General features: G+C 48.6%; 5 protein-coding genes across 5 annotated transcripts; 4 read left to right on the top strand and 1 right to left on the bottom strand.

Moving 5' to 3' along the window:
* The first annotated feature begins 85 nt into the window (after nucleotides 1-85).
* Nucleotides 86-1753, top strand: HD556DRAFT_1326123 (uncharacterized protein). The gene is made up of 3 exons (XM_041301537.1): nucleotides 86-256; nucleotides 311-373; nucleotides 423-1753. The coding sequence occupies exons 2-3, from the start codon at nucleotides 335-337 to the stop codon at nucleotides 1659-1661; spliced, it is 1278 nt and encodes a 425-aa protein (XP_041166378.1). The 5' UTR covers nucleotides 86-256; nucleotides 311-334; the 3' UTR covers nucleotides 1662-1753.
* A 2005-nt stretch (nucleotides 1754-3758) lies between these two features.
* Nucleotides 3759-4639, top strand: HD556DRAFT_1225929 (Mss4-like protein; the record flags this gene model as incomplete). Its single annotated transcript, XM_041297046.1, has 3 exons — nucleotides 3759-4337; nucleotides 4419-4477; nucleotides 4531-4639. The coding sequence occupies 3 exons, from the start codon at nucleotides 3759-3761 to the stop codon at nucleotides 4637-4639; spliced, it is 747 nt and encodes a 248-aa protein (XP_041166377.1).
* Nucleotides 4640-5614: 975 nt separating this feature from the next.
* On the top strand, nucleotides 5615-7926 carry HD556DRAFT_1326104 (uncharacterized protein). The gene is made up of 5 exons (XM_041301536.1): nucleotides 5615-5946; nucleotides 6036-6360; nucleotides 6409-6516; nucleotides 6569-7068; nucleotides 7127-7926. Exons 1-5 carry the CDS (start codon nucleotides 5789-5791, stop codon nucleotides 7638-7640), a joined length of 1605 nt encoding a protein of 534 aa, XP_041166376.1. The 5' UTR covers nucleotides 5615-5788; the 3' UTR covers nucleotides 7641-7926.
* A 567-nt stretch (nucleotides 7927-8493) lies between these two features.
* On the bottom strand, nucleotides 8494-9454 carry HD556DRAFT_477514 (uncharacterized protein). The gene is made up of 3 exons (XM_041310719.1): nucleotides 9238-9454; nucleotides 9021-9081; nucleotides 8494-8959 (listed from the first exon to the last, which is right to left on the bottom strand). Exons 2-3 carry the CDS (start codon nucleotides 9072-9074, stop codon nucleotides 8627-8629), a joined length of 387 nt encoding a protein of 128 aa, XP_041166375.1. The 5' UTR covers nucleotides 9075-9081; nucleotides 9238-9454; the 3' UTR covers nucleotides 8494-8626.
* A 956-nt stretch (nucleotides 9455-10410) lies between these two features.
* On the top strand, nucleotides 10411-13479 carry HD556DRAFT_1326093 (uncharacterized protein). Its single transcript, XM_041301535.1, has 10 exons — nucleotides 10411-10813; nucleotides 11044-11253; nucleotides 11307-11423; nucleotides 11479-11720; nucleotides 11768-11962; nucleotides 12014-12408; nucleotides 12565-12631; nucleotides 12695-12908; nucleotides 12979-13110; nucleotides 13173-13479. The coding sequence occupies exons 1-10, from the start codon at nucleotides 10613-10615 to the stop codon at nucleotides 13200-13202; spliced, it is 1803 nt and encodes a 600-aa protein (XP_041166374.1). The 5' UTR covers nucleotides 10411-10612; the 3' UTR covers nucleotides 13203-13479.
* Nucleotides 13480-13627: the final 148 nt, after the last annotated feature.

Below are 13627 nucleotides of genomic sequence, written 5' to 3'. Positions count from 1 at the left end.
TGTGCAGCGGCCACGCCTGGGTTGACCTGGCCGAGACTCGGAAGGAGATGACCTCAGTGGAAAAAAAATATAATCCAACACAAACACGTGTAGTGACGTATACAACATCATATGATGCCAGTCAGTGGGAGTTCCTACTAGGCTGGGACTTTGGTTAAACTCTCTTGCTTACCCTGAGTCCGACGTCGCCTGCTGCCGCAGCACTACTTTGTTCTCTTCTCACTCCGTATCTCGTTGGTGCTCTATTTGCATATAGGTAAGTAAGTCTGTTAAGCTAGTTCGGGTGAGCATACAGATGAAGCATGTTAAGTTCGGTTTAGTATAAACGTCAGTCATGCTCTCCCGAGTATTGACAGTCCTTGCTGTATTATTAGTATGTGTTCACTGGTCCAAGCAATGAGATCGTGTCTCATTTTTTACAGGCAACATTCATCTATCGGAGTGGTCGTCTTGTTAAACATGGCATCTTCACTCTTCCTGCACTACCCTCATCATACTATGTCAATGGCGATGTCCATACGCACTGCACAATTCTTCAAGAGCCAGCCCATACCCTTGATTACTGCGAAGACATGACTTTCTGGGACCACCTGGATACAGGTGGCACTGTAACTGCCCGTTTCATTATAGCGGGATGCGACCCTAACCGCAAAGCATGGAACACAGTCATGGGTCCCCTGCGCAATCCCGAACCAAGGGCCTACCTTTGGCTGATCGATACAGTAGACAATAGCCTACAGCGTATTGAGTTGGATGGATACCCGGAAGAACATAACTTCCACCCACTTGGGATGGAAGTCACACCCTCTCAGGATGGGGCCCCATCTGTTCTTTATGTAGTCAATCACGCACGTGAAGAGACAACAATTGAGCACTTTACCATTTCCCCAGATACCCCAACACAGGCACTCTGGAAACGCACACTTTCATCGCCTTGGTTTGTGTCTCCTAATGCCTTGGCCCTAACGAGCGAGACGTCGTTCTACGTCAGCAATGACCATCTCATGACTCGTCGACTTCCTTTCCCCCTTGCACCCGCCCTGCCGCTGGTTGAGAGTGTTGCTGGACTGCCCCTAGGCTGGCTTGCACATGTCACAGTCAACCCTGATGGCACAATCACGCACGAAATAGCCGCTCTCGGTGTGGCCTTCGCCAATGGCGTCGCCATCTCCCCAGACGGCACGACTCTCGCACTGTCTTCTACTTCTCTTGGTCATGTCTACTTCTACGACCGCAACATGACCACAAATGCACTCAAATACAGGGAGACCGTTAGCCTCCCCTTCTTCAATGACAACATCATGTTTGACGAGGAGGGCGCACTCATCGTCACAGGGCATCCACATTTCCCATCTCTCATTGCCGTTGCTGCCAACAAAACAGATGCGCGCGCGCCAAGTTGGGCCGTCTCGCTCACTCCCCTTTCAAACAAAACACATTTTGCAAAGAGCGCACATGCAGCAGATAGGAAATACGATTTACGTGCGCCGTTGTCGGTATCAGAAGTTGTCCCGGCTAGTGAAGAATGGGAAGTGGAAACACTGTTCCAGAGCGACGGAAGTGTATTTGGAACATCGTGCACGACACTCAGGGATTCGAGGACCGGCTCATTGTACATGGTGGGCCTGTACGAGGAAGGGTTAATGGTTTGTAGGCCATAGTTGGCGGCTATTTTTGGAACGTGTACGCAATTTCAACACTGGTCTCTGTAACCTGATGTACTAGTACCTACTTATGCCACACACATGCTAAATGATCTATTTCCAAGTAAAGCCATCAACGCCGGTACCGAAATACTAGGAGAAACTTTGTGAGTGTGTCCAAAAAATCCTATAAGCGCAACAGGGAACTAGAAATCGATGCAGCTCATTGTTGCCAAGATAAGAAACGTGCGTGAGTCGCGAACGACATCATGATCCCGAAAACCTTCATCTCACACTCTACTCACGCACTCTCTAGGAGAAAATACTGGCACGGTACTGGTGAAACAAAGATCTCGTCAGTACTAGTTGGGAGTGAATGAGACGATCTTGTATGAAAGTCACGTGCGCAGAACGGATCATGGGGTTGAAACAAGCATGGTGCATCGTTTGCAAATCACAATTCATAGAAGAACGGTACATCCGACGGAGGTGACTGAAATCAGAACCATCGCTTGTGAAGCACCGACGGCGAAGAAAGAGCCATACCCAACGGACGCAGAGCACAAAGATGAGGATCTGAACTCTATGGGCGCTTGGTAATTAACGCCCTCTTGGAACCGATAAGACCTGGCGGATGAGCAACTTATTCAAATTCTCGCAAGTACTAGCAAGACTTGTAATCAACAGTACAGTGACTTCTCGGCTTGTGTGCAAGTCTAAGGTGGCATGTTAGTTGCTAATTCGACCACTTGCCCAACTGACAGCACGACTTCAGAAGATCAGAAAGTGCTTCGACACACCAACCCAACGGGACCGGATTCTCGGAACCGGCAGTCTGCCAGCCACAGATCCCAATGCCAACGGGAGCGAAAGAATCGGGACCGGCAGCCACATATTCGATTCCAACGGGAGGAAGAAAGGAATGCATCGAGAAATAGCAAGAAATCCTATAATGAACCAGGCTTCTCAATGCCAACGGATATCAGTGCATACCCCCGACGCCAACGGTATGCCCCCCGTCGCCAATGGACCATCCGCAGGCAAGGCTTTCCGCCGCAATATAAAAGACAACGGTCTATACTCGAAAACTCACCTCTTATACCCCTGCTATTCTTATTGTTACCAAACTGTTCTCTGCGGCGTGCTCGAGAGGAGGAATGCCTAAAACCTGCAAGGCGATTTTAAATTCATTATGCTGGTCAGATAATTTCATTTCAACTCGCGTGTCAAAGTAGAAAATAAGTCAAAAGAGGGTTTTCAGCGGCCGCAACTACTGCAGAAACAGGTAATGCGCAAGATAATACGGCGAGACCGAACATCCAAGTTCAGACACCGAGTTCGCCCACATAGCTACACACGATGTATGAGCCTAAATCGTATCAGGAAGATATCGAATGACGACTCCAGCTCCATACTCCCTTGGAAATGAAAGAATTTTTTCACTGTGCCACGTATATTTCTGCATGTCCCCTACGGCTTTGAGTGCGAGAGAGCCTGCAATCAAGCGAGGGAAATAAAATCGTTGCAGGGCGAGCTGATGCAGGAACCATGTTTGACTGTTATGAGTGCATCAAATGGCATAACCTGAAGGAAGAAACACGCTTACGATATAAATGGGCAATCCAATGTCAAATATACAGCTGACTTGTCCATGCGCCATCCATGCGCCGGTAAACTTATGTCCGTTTATAATCTACATTTCTTCAGCTGCCACGCTTGGCTCCAAGGTGGTACCCTCGTCGTGTGGTCATTGAGGCTTGGCAGCTTCCTGGTCAAGAAGTCAATCAAAACGGGTGGTGATTCGCATTTCGAGAGGACAAGGTCAAGAGTGGTTGAAAGAAGCCCGCAGCACCAGAAATCGAAAGCCTGTCTTCAGCTTTAGGAACGAAGATGCAGGTCGAGCCTACTTGCTGCACATAAGGGCTCACTGCGATTGGTATGCTTGTGCATTTTGAGGGTCAGAGTTTGTTTGATGTTTTTTGAATTTTGAATTTTATATTTGGCCATCTACGCTCACATAAGCTCATGTAAACGGAAGCAAAATCAGGTGACATCACTTCGGAGCTTTTGAAATGAGCAAGATGTTACGATGTCGCTCACGATCAACGTTCATCGATGCATCCAGAATCACAAACAAAGACTAGGCCTTATTCTTGCTTCCATCATCATCCTGACCGCTCGGATGATAAGAAGCCCATTCCCGATACTGGCTGGCGCGGCTCTCCTCCTATCCCCTCATCCGACGGCGGTGATTCTGAGAAAGATTGGATGTCAAAGCCACCATACAACTGGTTGCCAGCGCGTGGTGTAAGCGGCGAGGAGCTCTTCAAGACAAAATATGAGTCATCCTGCTGGTGCGGTGCAGTGCGTTTTGCCTTTGCGGGCGACCCATTCGATGCGAAGTATTGCCACTGCAGACAATGCCAACAGCTGCACGGCGCCCCCTTTCAGTGGGCGGTCATCTTTCCAAAGACAAGTGTTCGCATTCTGCAGAATACTAGTGATGCTCTCCACTTCTTTTCTACCACGACGAAAAATACTTGTCATCATGTCCCGTGCAAAGTCTCCTGTGAGATCTGTCGGGCCCCACTTTTCGACGAGGGGAAGCGTACGGTGCTTGCATATCCAAGTGGCTTCAAATTTCCCCCTATCGAAGCACGCTTGAACACTACTGACGCAAAAGATGGCGAGGCGGTAGAAACAGGTAAAGGGCTCCACGATCCGCAACACGAAGATATCCATCCTCCAGGCCATTACGGTGGAGTCCCTCTTGAGTTTCAACCCAGTTGCCATATTTTCTACGGTCAGCGTATCATGGAAGTGTGCGACGGAATGTAAGGGGGTACATCTGCCTGGTCACCCCTTGTTCTGACATATCAGCTGTCAGTCCAAAGTGGAGTGGTCATAAGGATGACAGTGAGCTCATGCAGGAGATGAGTGATGTCTTGCGCGTTATGTCTAGATACAAGGGGTCTGATGAGGAGCTACGCGCATGAGATGGTATTGTTAGATTTGTAACCAGTCCGCATACTTCTTGGAAAGAGAAGAGTGCCGACGTAGTCAAACTCGACATGGTACCACAAGTCAGGTTGGTCACAAGCCTAATTTGATGCCATGAAGCGCAGACCGCAAATGAAACAGTTTGATGCATATCTGTGATGGTCATAGTACGTTGCGATATTGCCTTTCGTAAAACAGCAAGAAATGGGTTCGTTGGATTGGCGAAATTCGAGAACAGAAGCCAGCGTGATGACGGTAAGCTCGGTAGCTAAGGCTTGTACGCCGCCCAAGAGGGACTGAGGGTTGTGATAGGTGGTCAATTGTTCCTCGCATTTACCATGCGAAATGTGTGAAAAAAATAATGGTTCCTGCGTTGATTGCCGCCAGAGTTATCTCCGCACCTTTGGCGCTCTTGTCTAAGTATAACGCAGTTGCAGTTGGCTCCATGGTATCGAATTATGTGCTATTGCTGCAGGAATGACATTCACAATTTGATACTATCAGATGAACACACTCACAGTCTTGTTGCAATATTTGGTACGTCCATATCAGTAAGTACTGCCAGGGAACCGATCACGGTCTTTTAGCGCTCTGATTCGTTCACAGGGCGACGTTTTCAAATATTTTTAAGAGCCCTCTAGCGCTCCGGTTATCTTTAGCGATTGTTTGATGTCCGCACAAAGTGCGGAGGATATGTAGTGAGTCGAGAATTGATATTTCGAGTTTCCGAATATATGTACTGCTCCAAAATAAGATGACGACGGTTTTCCAGACGCTGGCGCTGGAGGACTGGCACCCAGACCTGAAACGTGCGCGTGGAGCTTGGAGCCAGAACCCAGTGTCAAGGCCTTAGTGATTCGATTACGAGTTATGAAACATGATGAAGCGCTGACGACGGAGAGCCTAGGACCCTTTACTTTCACTAGGTTGATGTTGTGTGCCGTCGCGGCAGAAAGAGATAAACCTGTGCCAAATAGATGTATACATGGGAATAATCTGATGATTTATTATTCACACGGCGACGACATAACCCCAACGCCAGACAGGATTACAACCACCCCGAGATATTCAAAAAAAATAAACAGGCGAAACTTTGCTATTCTTTATTCCTATCTATCCCTGTATCACATACCCGGAGCGTGTGCATGGACAATCCACAGCACTACCAACCGCTTTCCCATGCACTTCATCCTCCCGTAGTGCCTACGTACGAGGAGGAGGAAGAAGAGGAAGAGAATGAAGACGAGGGTGTCGTCGAAGAGCAACTTGATCGTGAAGACGACGATCACGAGGTTGGCGTTGGGTGCGTAATTACTGTAAAGTGTTATGATGACGCGCGTCTGATTGCAAGTATTCGTAAATACTCATATTGTATGTGCTCGTCATGTCTAGATCTACACAACATCAATCAAGTACAACTGCAGCTGGAAAGCGTGCAGGTACAGCACAACCCGACCCGCCACAAGACTCAGAACGCAAAAGGCGTCCTGGTCGGCCCCGTGGATCAAAAAACAGACGGTCACGGGCGTCAGCTACTGACTTGAAGGAGCCAGCTAATTCTACCACAAAGGCATCCCCACCACAACACGGGTTCTACCAGTATACCGCCTCTCCTACTCCAGGAGAGATACAACCACACAATCAGCAGTATTATGAGTTTCAGTGGCGTGTGCTAAACTTATGTGCAGAGTTCTATGGAGCGGCTGAAGAGCTTGTTGTAAGCGTCCGCTGCGTGATTTTGAGGTGTTGAAATAACTTCGCCCAGAAAGCTACACCCTCCCTTGTTATTGCGCAATGTTACCAGATGGGCCCTGGCGTGAAAGTAGATCCCTTGGCCATGCTTGGTGAAGCGAAAAGAATATGCGATACCCTTGTGAGTCACATGATTTTGGTTGTCAAGTCTGTCTTGTCCTTATTTCTCAAAGTTGGCATCTCCCTCTCGATTAACTACACACCCTCCACCTGCACCATACTTCGTACCTGGTTACGCAGCTCCCATTCCGCCACCACCGCCGCCGCCACCACCACCCCAACCCCAACCTGGGCCATCCACATCCTCTACAAACGGTAAATCCCCCATCACTACAGCGCCAGTAATTTCGGATCCGCAATCATTTGTTGTTTCACTGGGTCATCAGCAAGCATACCCATACGGCGCTCCAGCATACCCCACCGCACCATACTATGGCTATGGCGGATACGGGGGTTACTATCCTCCTGTCCCTCCACCTGGGCCAAGCCCAACACCTGCGACAGGTTCTGCGAGTGGAAGCACAGGAGGTGCTGCGGGAAGTGGTGGAAACCAGGGTGCCTGGTCCGAAGAAGAAACGGAAAGGCTAAAGAAGCTTGCTGAGGAGCACCGTAACGCTAGCGGGGAAATTATATGGGATGCCCTATGCGAAAAATGGGGCAACTCTCGCACGAGGTAAATATTTTACCATGCCGCATCAGTTCTTTCAGGGGCTTATCAGTCGGCCTGATAGACACCAAATATTGATAAAAGCAACCTCGCTAGGGTTGAAAGAGTCCTCGTCACGAGGAACGAAACGAAAACGGGAGACGGATGGCCAACTTGAGCGCCCTCCACCTACAGCTCCCACACCAACAAGTACAGATGCTGCCCATCAGACTCCAGTCCCGAATACCGTTCCCACGTCTGCTTCTCAATCCGCACAGGGAGCATCTGCTTCTCCAACACCTTCAACACCAGCACCAGGGTCCACTCAACCTTCTCCAGCAATTCGACACGCACAAACGCAGCAGCAACAGCAGCAGCCGCTACTACACCAACAACCGCCAACACGTACTCTCCCATATCCAATGCCGACAGTTGCTGCTACAACCTCACCTGTTATATCCACCTCGACGAACCCGATAGATCGCCCGGGAAGCGGAAATTACTATCGCACACGACCAGCACCTGTGATGAAACCTGCATCTTCAGGATCGACACATCAGTTCATGTATCAGCCGAACGGAGGGCGCCGAGATGGTTAATTGACATGTTTTTACTGATTTTACCCCTTGGCCGGGAGTCCTTTGCTCAATAATTTGCTATCTTACTTTTTGATACCGATGCAGCTCAGTGCAGACACTAGTTTTCTACGTGTAGATATCGCGTATATGGTCGGTCGACGTGTTGTGCTTTTTGCAGACCCTGTATTCACCTGTCTAGAATTATCGTAAAATCATTTTGTTGCGACCGCGCAGGGCTCGCGGACTTTGTATTGGGAATAAGTTCTATAGTTCGAGCAAATAAAATATGCGAGTAATATGCCCAGTACATTCGAGTAAACTGTAAGCTCCCTGTGATTAGGGGGCTTACCACAAAGGCTTTGTTTTGTTTTTTAAAAAAGTAATATGCTAAACCTCGAACACGCACACTAGTACTCTGTTTCATATGCTTCAAACACTTCCATGGTGATGGTTGCAGTCCAAGCATAGGGCTGCATAGGGTCAAGGCGCCGCTGCTGGCAGGACCTTGGAGGCTTTAATATGTATATATGGCCTGCCCTAAACTGTTAAGGCCTCGGGAGTCCGAATAATACTATGTAGTACCATCTCCGTGGTCATCCTGGATTTATCATCATTAACATTGTTATGAGCCTCGAGTCTGGTTGGACGATTCTGAATAGGCTCGAGGCTCGTCGAATTTGTTTGGTGTCTTGAAGGAGAATCCCAATCGGTTTCAACGGCCGGCGGCTTGGTCATAGTCATACTACACCTCCAGAGAGGTTTCGCCTACAGCCTCTCGGCTAGGACGACCGGCCGCCGGTTCGGGACCATTTAGCATTCACATTCACATTTCGGATTAGCAGGCACAACAAACATTGTGAAAATAGGATGCAAGTAGATGGGTACGATTCTACAAATCCAAATATAATATATTACGGATTACTAGGAATGGTAGAATATACAGAGACAACAACTAAGGTGTAGGAGATATTCACAGAAATGAATGTGCAAAGAACCAGGAAAATGTACTACGATACGTGCGAATGAGCCTTGAAGATATGGGATCTAAGCGTATGTTTGCGAGAGAAAGAAGCCCAACACTGGCTGCACCGGTATTTGACTTGTACATGCACTTCCTCGATGTGCCGAACGATGCTCTCCCGTTTCATGGGGGATCTTGCGCAGCCATCCCATGTACACTGTATCTCCAAATCCCCAGGCCCTTTCACTCCATGCATGCGTACGTGTTTTGAAAGATCCAAGACGCTGATGCACGTGCCGCATGGTATGCCCCCGCCGACGTCCCACAGACAGATGGTGCGCTCAGGGCTTGCGTACACAGTGGGATCATTGTGAAAGTCCTGTGGAACACCACATTAACGTCAGCGATAGGTAGTATGACGATCAGGAAAGAAGACTAACAGTGGGAATATCAAACAGGTGGCCTTGCACTGGTAGAGAATGATCTAGCGACATGATTGTGCTGAATGAGAAGAGAATCAATCACCAGTTAATGAGAGGACTTTATTCTTGGGGTTATATACTTTATGCCAGAAGGCCGAGCCGTAATTGGCAAACGCAGAAACCCAAATGATCACAAGGCCATGCAATGCCAGTCCGTTCAAAGCGGTAAACATACCTGGCCTATCAGACCGATCTGTTATAGCATGAAAGCACATTTCTGCAACGAATTCCGGTGGTATTGTGCGATGTCATTTCCGCTGTTTGACGTGGGCTGCGGATATTAATTTGAAAACCATATGGACCACTATGAAACAAGAGTCAGATAGAGGCAGAAGCTTTCTGGGGTAGCGTATGAAGCTATCTGTCATGGCGCCTGCAAACACTACCCTGCATCCTGTTCCATGGTTACCCCATGACAATGACGACGGGTAGTAGCTAGGGAGGAGAAGCCAGAAATGTCGCAGAACTAGACGTCAGCATGCATTAATTAGGAGGGAAGTATTCGTCGAGCATCGGGCCTGTGGACGATTAGCTGATCGTGTCCCTACGCAGTTCAAATTGAAGGGCCTGATGACGACAGATGGAAAGGTGCACACCGATTGGCTGCATAGTCGCCGAAGCACCTGAGTTGAACCACCCTGAGCGGCGATTGAACAGGAACAAGCGAAATAACACAACAGCCTTAATTTGCTAGAAGGTATGGCACCCGTTGACGCGTTTCATGGATTCCTGTATTGATGTGTTGAAATTCCTCGTAGAACAATGCCTGTTCCGCAACAATCGATAGAAGTTGATCAACGGGTGCTTTATTATTGGACGGTGGCCAGTTCACTGACACCGGCCCATACAGCAAACATCGTGGCGTTTGTGGCCATGCCAGTCAAGATACCACCGGGAATTTCCATATCAATCCCAGCACCTTCACCCTGTTTGTGTACGTTCATCGCACAGAAACCAGTCCAGCTGCCGCGACACCATTTGAAATAAGCGGCAGGGATATGTTGATTCAACGTGACTTGCACGATACAATTTAAACTCAAACTATGAGCAGAACGCGCATAAGAATTGAAGGAACCCTTCACCATATACTGTTTCCCGTGCACTACGCAGTCCCATTGGTCCAGGAAGGATGGTTCGCCGGTATCCTGTGCTATGATAGCAAGAACCCGTCAGCCGGGGCCCTCAGGTTGTAGATACACGGAAATGATCAGAGGTGAAGTTTAACGCGTAAGGTTTAAGAACCTTCAAGTTGTTCAATGACCCTGGATGGTTCACGATCGATGTTAAATAGCAGTATGGTTTTGTCGGGAGTCTAGGCACCGTGACCTAGTGGAGTCATCGACTAAATAAAGCGCACTCACGGTGCTGAGTCAGCCTTGTCACCTCTTGGTCGGAAGCGCTCGCCTACCTCCGTTTTTGATTCAACTGGCCACAGCAGAGTCCAGCCGCCGCCTCTTACTCCTGAACCATCACCACCATCCCCAGTACCAGCACTTGCACAGACAACTTTATACAAACAATAATTCTTTGTGTTGTCAACGAACGTGATCATGTTCTCAAGCCCGACATCGAGCCGTACGCTCGCAACTACCACGCTGAGGGGCGCTGGCCTCATCGACAGCGACACGCGCATGCGAGATGCCACAGTGGACAAACCTGGTGGTCGCAAGGGCGCCTCGAAGATCCGCACACACCGCACACGTCCGATTGATGCCTACAAGGAGCCTCACGGCCCTGGTCGAGCTAGCATGGTAAATATGAGACCTTTCCCCGTTCGCATTTCTTAGCTTAGTTGATCTCCCTTTGAATGTTTTCATGTCTATGACTTGGGATTTTTGTACGTCGCTGTATTTATCGCCGTCGTATATCACCCCTTGCCTTTCCCATTGTCTTGTCTATCTACATCCGTTCTTCGTCTCCTTTTTGTGTAAAACTCTCGCTTACAAATGTCTGGCACCCACCGCCGCTCGCACATGGACAGCTCGCCGCACGGACACAACCAGGCGGCGCGTCAGATATTCTCACGATCCGCGGCGCTTCGACGGTGGGGCGGCTTCGCAGGAACGCCGTTACGGCGGCAGTTGCAGGTGTAACGCCTAGCAAGGCGCACACACCAGTGAAAGCAGTAGAAGTGTGGAAAGATTTTGTGAACAGACGGTGGAATCCCGAATTGAGGTTCTTGAACCTAGAGGTGAGTAGACACAGACGTAGTCCTCGAATCTTAGTGGTTGATATCATGGGCAGAGTATGATGGACGATCCAGAGATTCAGAAACACAATTTGTTGCCACCAGGCGCCCCTGCTTCCTCAGTAAGAGAGGCCTCGGTTTTGTTCAAGTTAGCCTCGCACCTGAGACCAGCTGTAAGTCGAATCTCTGTTTCCAGACTCTGGTGGAGTTTCATGCTTTGACCGATAGGTCCAAACGCTGTCTCTCGCAAATAACAACATCAGCTCCGGTCAGCTCCTTTCAACGCTAGCGCACTATCTTCCTAAGCTCGCCAATCTATCACTGCAAAATAATAACCTCAAGGTTTGGCGAGATATTGATTTTATCTCCGGGCGGAAAGGGAAGCTCGAGCATTTGCGAGAACTCATACTCCTCGGAAATCCATTAAGAGAACTGGAGATTCAGAATGGAAGGGGAGATAAGTACAAGAGGTACGTTGACAGGAGGTCATCAGGGTCATTTAATTAACGACATTCAGTGATATGGCACGGCGTTTCACGTCATTGATAATGCTGGATCAGGAGGCCATTGCTACTATAGCATTCGACGCTCCCGGACCTTCGTCTACTGTCGTAACAGAAAAACGGGCTACTGCAACCACATTTCCATATGAAATGCGGCCATCATTTATCACGGGTGTTGAAGACTCGATTGTCAGCAATTTCCTCGTTCGGTGCGTCATCTTATCTTATATCTCGTATCTTTGCTGATAAAAAATTATTAGGTTCTTCCCGTTGTTTGATGATCAACGAGCTACCCTTCTCGATGCATACCACCCTTCAGCAACTTTCTCGTTCTCATGTAATACAGCTATTCCATCTCGTGCACGTATACAGGGCCTTCACGTATCTAAAGAGATGCCCAATCAGCGCAAGCTTGATTGGGGTCTCTGGCTCAACAATGGCTCCCGAAATCTTAATCGCATGGGAGGTGGCGGTGACAAAGTCATTAACAGCCTCCACCTAGGTAGCGAAGAGGCTATTCGAGCCATGTCGACACTACCAAAAACGAAACATGACGTATCTGGTTCACCAGAGAAGTTCTGCATCGATGCATGGCCTGTGGGTCAGGGCGAGAACTTAAAACTGTTCATTTCCCTACATGGGCAATTCATAGAAGGTATGTACCCGCGATTCACGCGGAAGTTTTTGGCTGGCCTGGACATCCCTATGCTCTATTGCCTTGGTTGCGATGCAGTGACCTTCGCGTCTTCGAATTCTCTCTTCCTCGATCCCACGTCATTGTGTTCACAGCTGACTTTTTCCTTTCTCGCAGAACCTTCGCAGGGTATTCGGTCATTCGACAGGGCGTTTGTCCTAGCTCCCGCACCCCCAGGTTCTCGGTAAGCCGCCTTTTCATCGTGTGCGCTCGGCATTTGCCATTGACACAATGACTAATCTGACAGGGCTAAATTAAATGGCTGGGACGTTATGGTACTGTCAGACCAGTGGTCTGTACGAGCATACTCGACCCATGATGCATGGCATCCAGGACCGATGCGTGTGCAAGCTGGGGATGTTATTCCAATGCAACAGAAACCAGCGGGATCCATCGCATCATCATCTTCATTGATCCCAGCCGGCGCGCGTGTGCAGCTAGAACACACCATATCAACATTTGTAAGTGTTCGCTTCCGTTGTCCATGCACTTTCACTTACGTCTTCATCTCCGCACCATTGACTTGGTTAGTCTGAACCACAGCGTAATCTGATCATGCAGATCTGCGAGCGGACGGGTCTTAATGCCAAGTACGCCGTAGATTGCCTCGAGAATAACGCGTGGGTTTTCGACCGTGCGATCGCAAACTTTGAGCAAGTCAAGGTGAGTGGGGTGTCTGTCTAGAGTGTTTCCAGTGAAGCCTTTACTTACCACTGTTTGTCCAGGGGGCGTTGTCACGGGATGCATTTCTGTAATGCATGAATTTTAATACGGCGAACTCCCGTCTTACAATCGGTTCACACTTATTATTAGAATGTTCGATTCGATTACGGGAAATTCGCGGATGTCGGTCATGGACTTTAGGTCAGGGATACCCCATGCCATGACTACTCTATATACATTTGGCAAGCTGAAAGTACTTCATGCATCATCGTATCAGTTTCAATGTAACGTTTTCATTATCATATTACTATCATATCACGAAGTATTTCGGTTTGTTGCACGCAATGAACTCATAATATGTGTTTGCTTCTGGGGATAGGTTCATCATGAGTTACTATATGATTTCCCAGCAGATTCGCCACCGCCCTGCATACTTATGACGGGTTGGGTGATTTTAAGTTTTTGTCGTCGAGACTACTACCCTGAAGGTTAGAGTGAATGACAGATTGACTCAAAC

The sequence above is a fragment of the Suillus plorans genome (genome assembly GCF_016647745.1).
Source record: "Suillus plorans strain S12 chromosome Unknown HD556scaffold_3, whole genome shotgun sequence".
Classification (NCBI taxonomy): Eukaryota; Fungi; Basidiomycota; class Agaricomycetes; order Boletales; family Suillaceae; genus Suillus; species Suillus plorans.
This window is presented reverse-complemented; position numbering and strand designations above follow the sequence as displayed.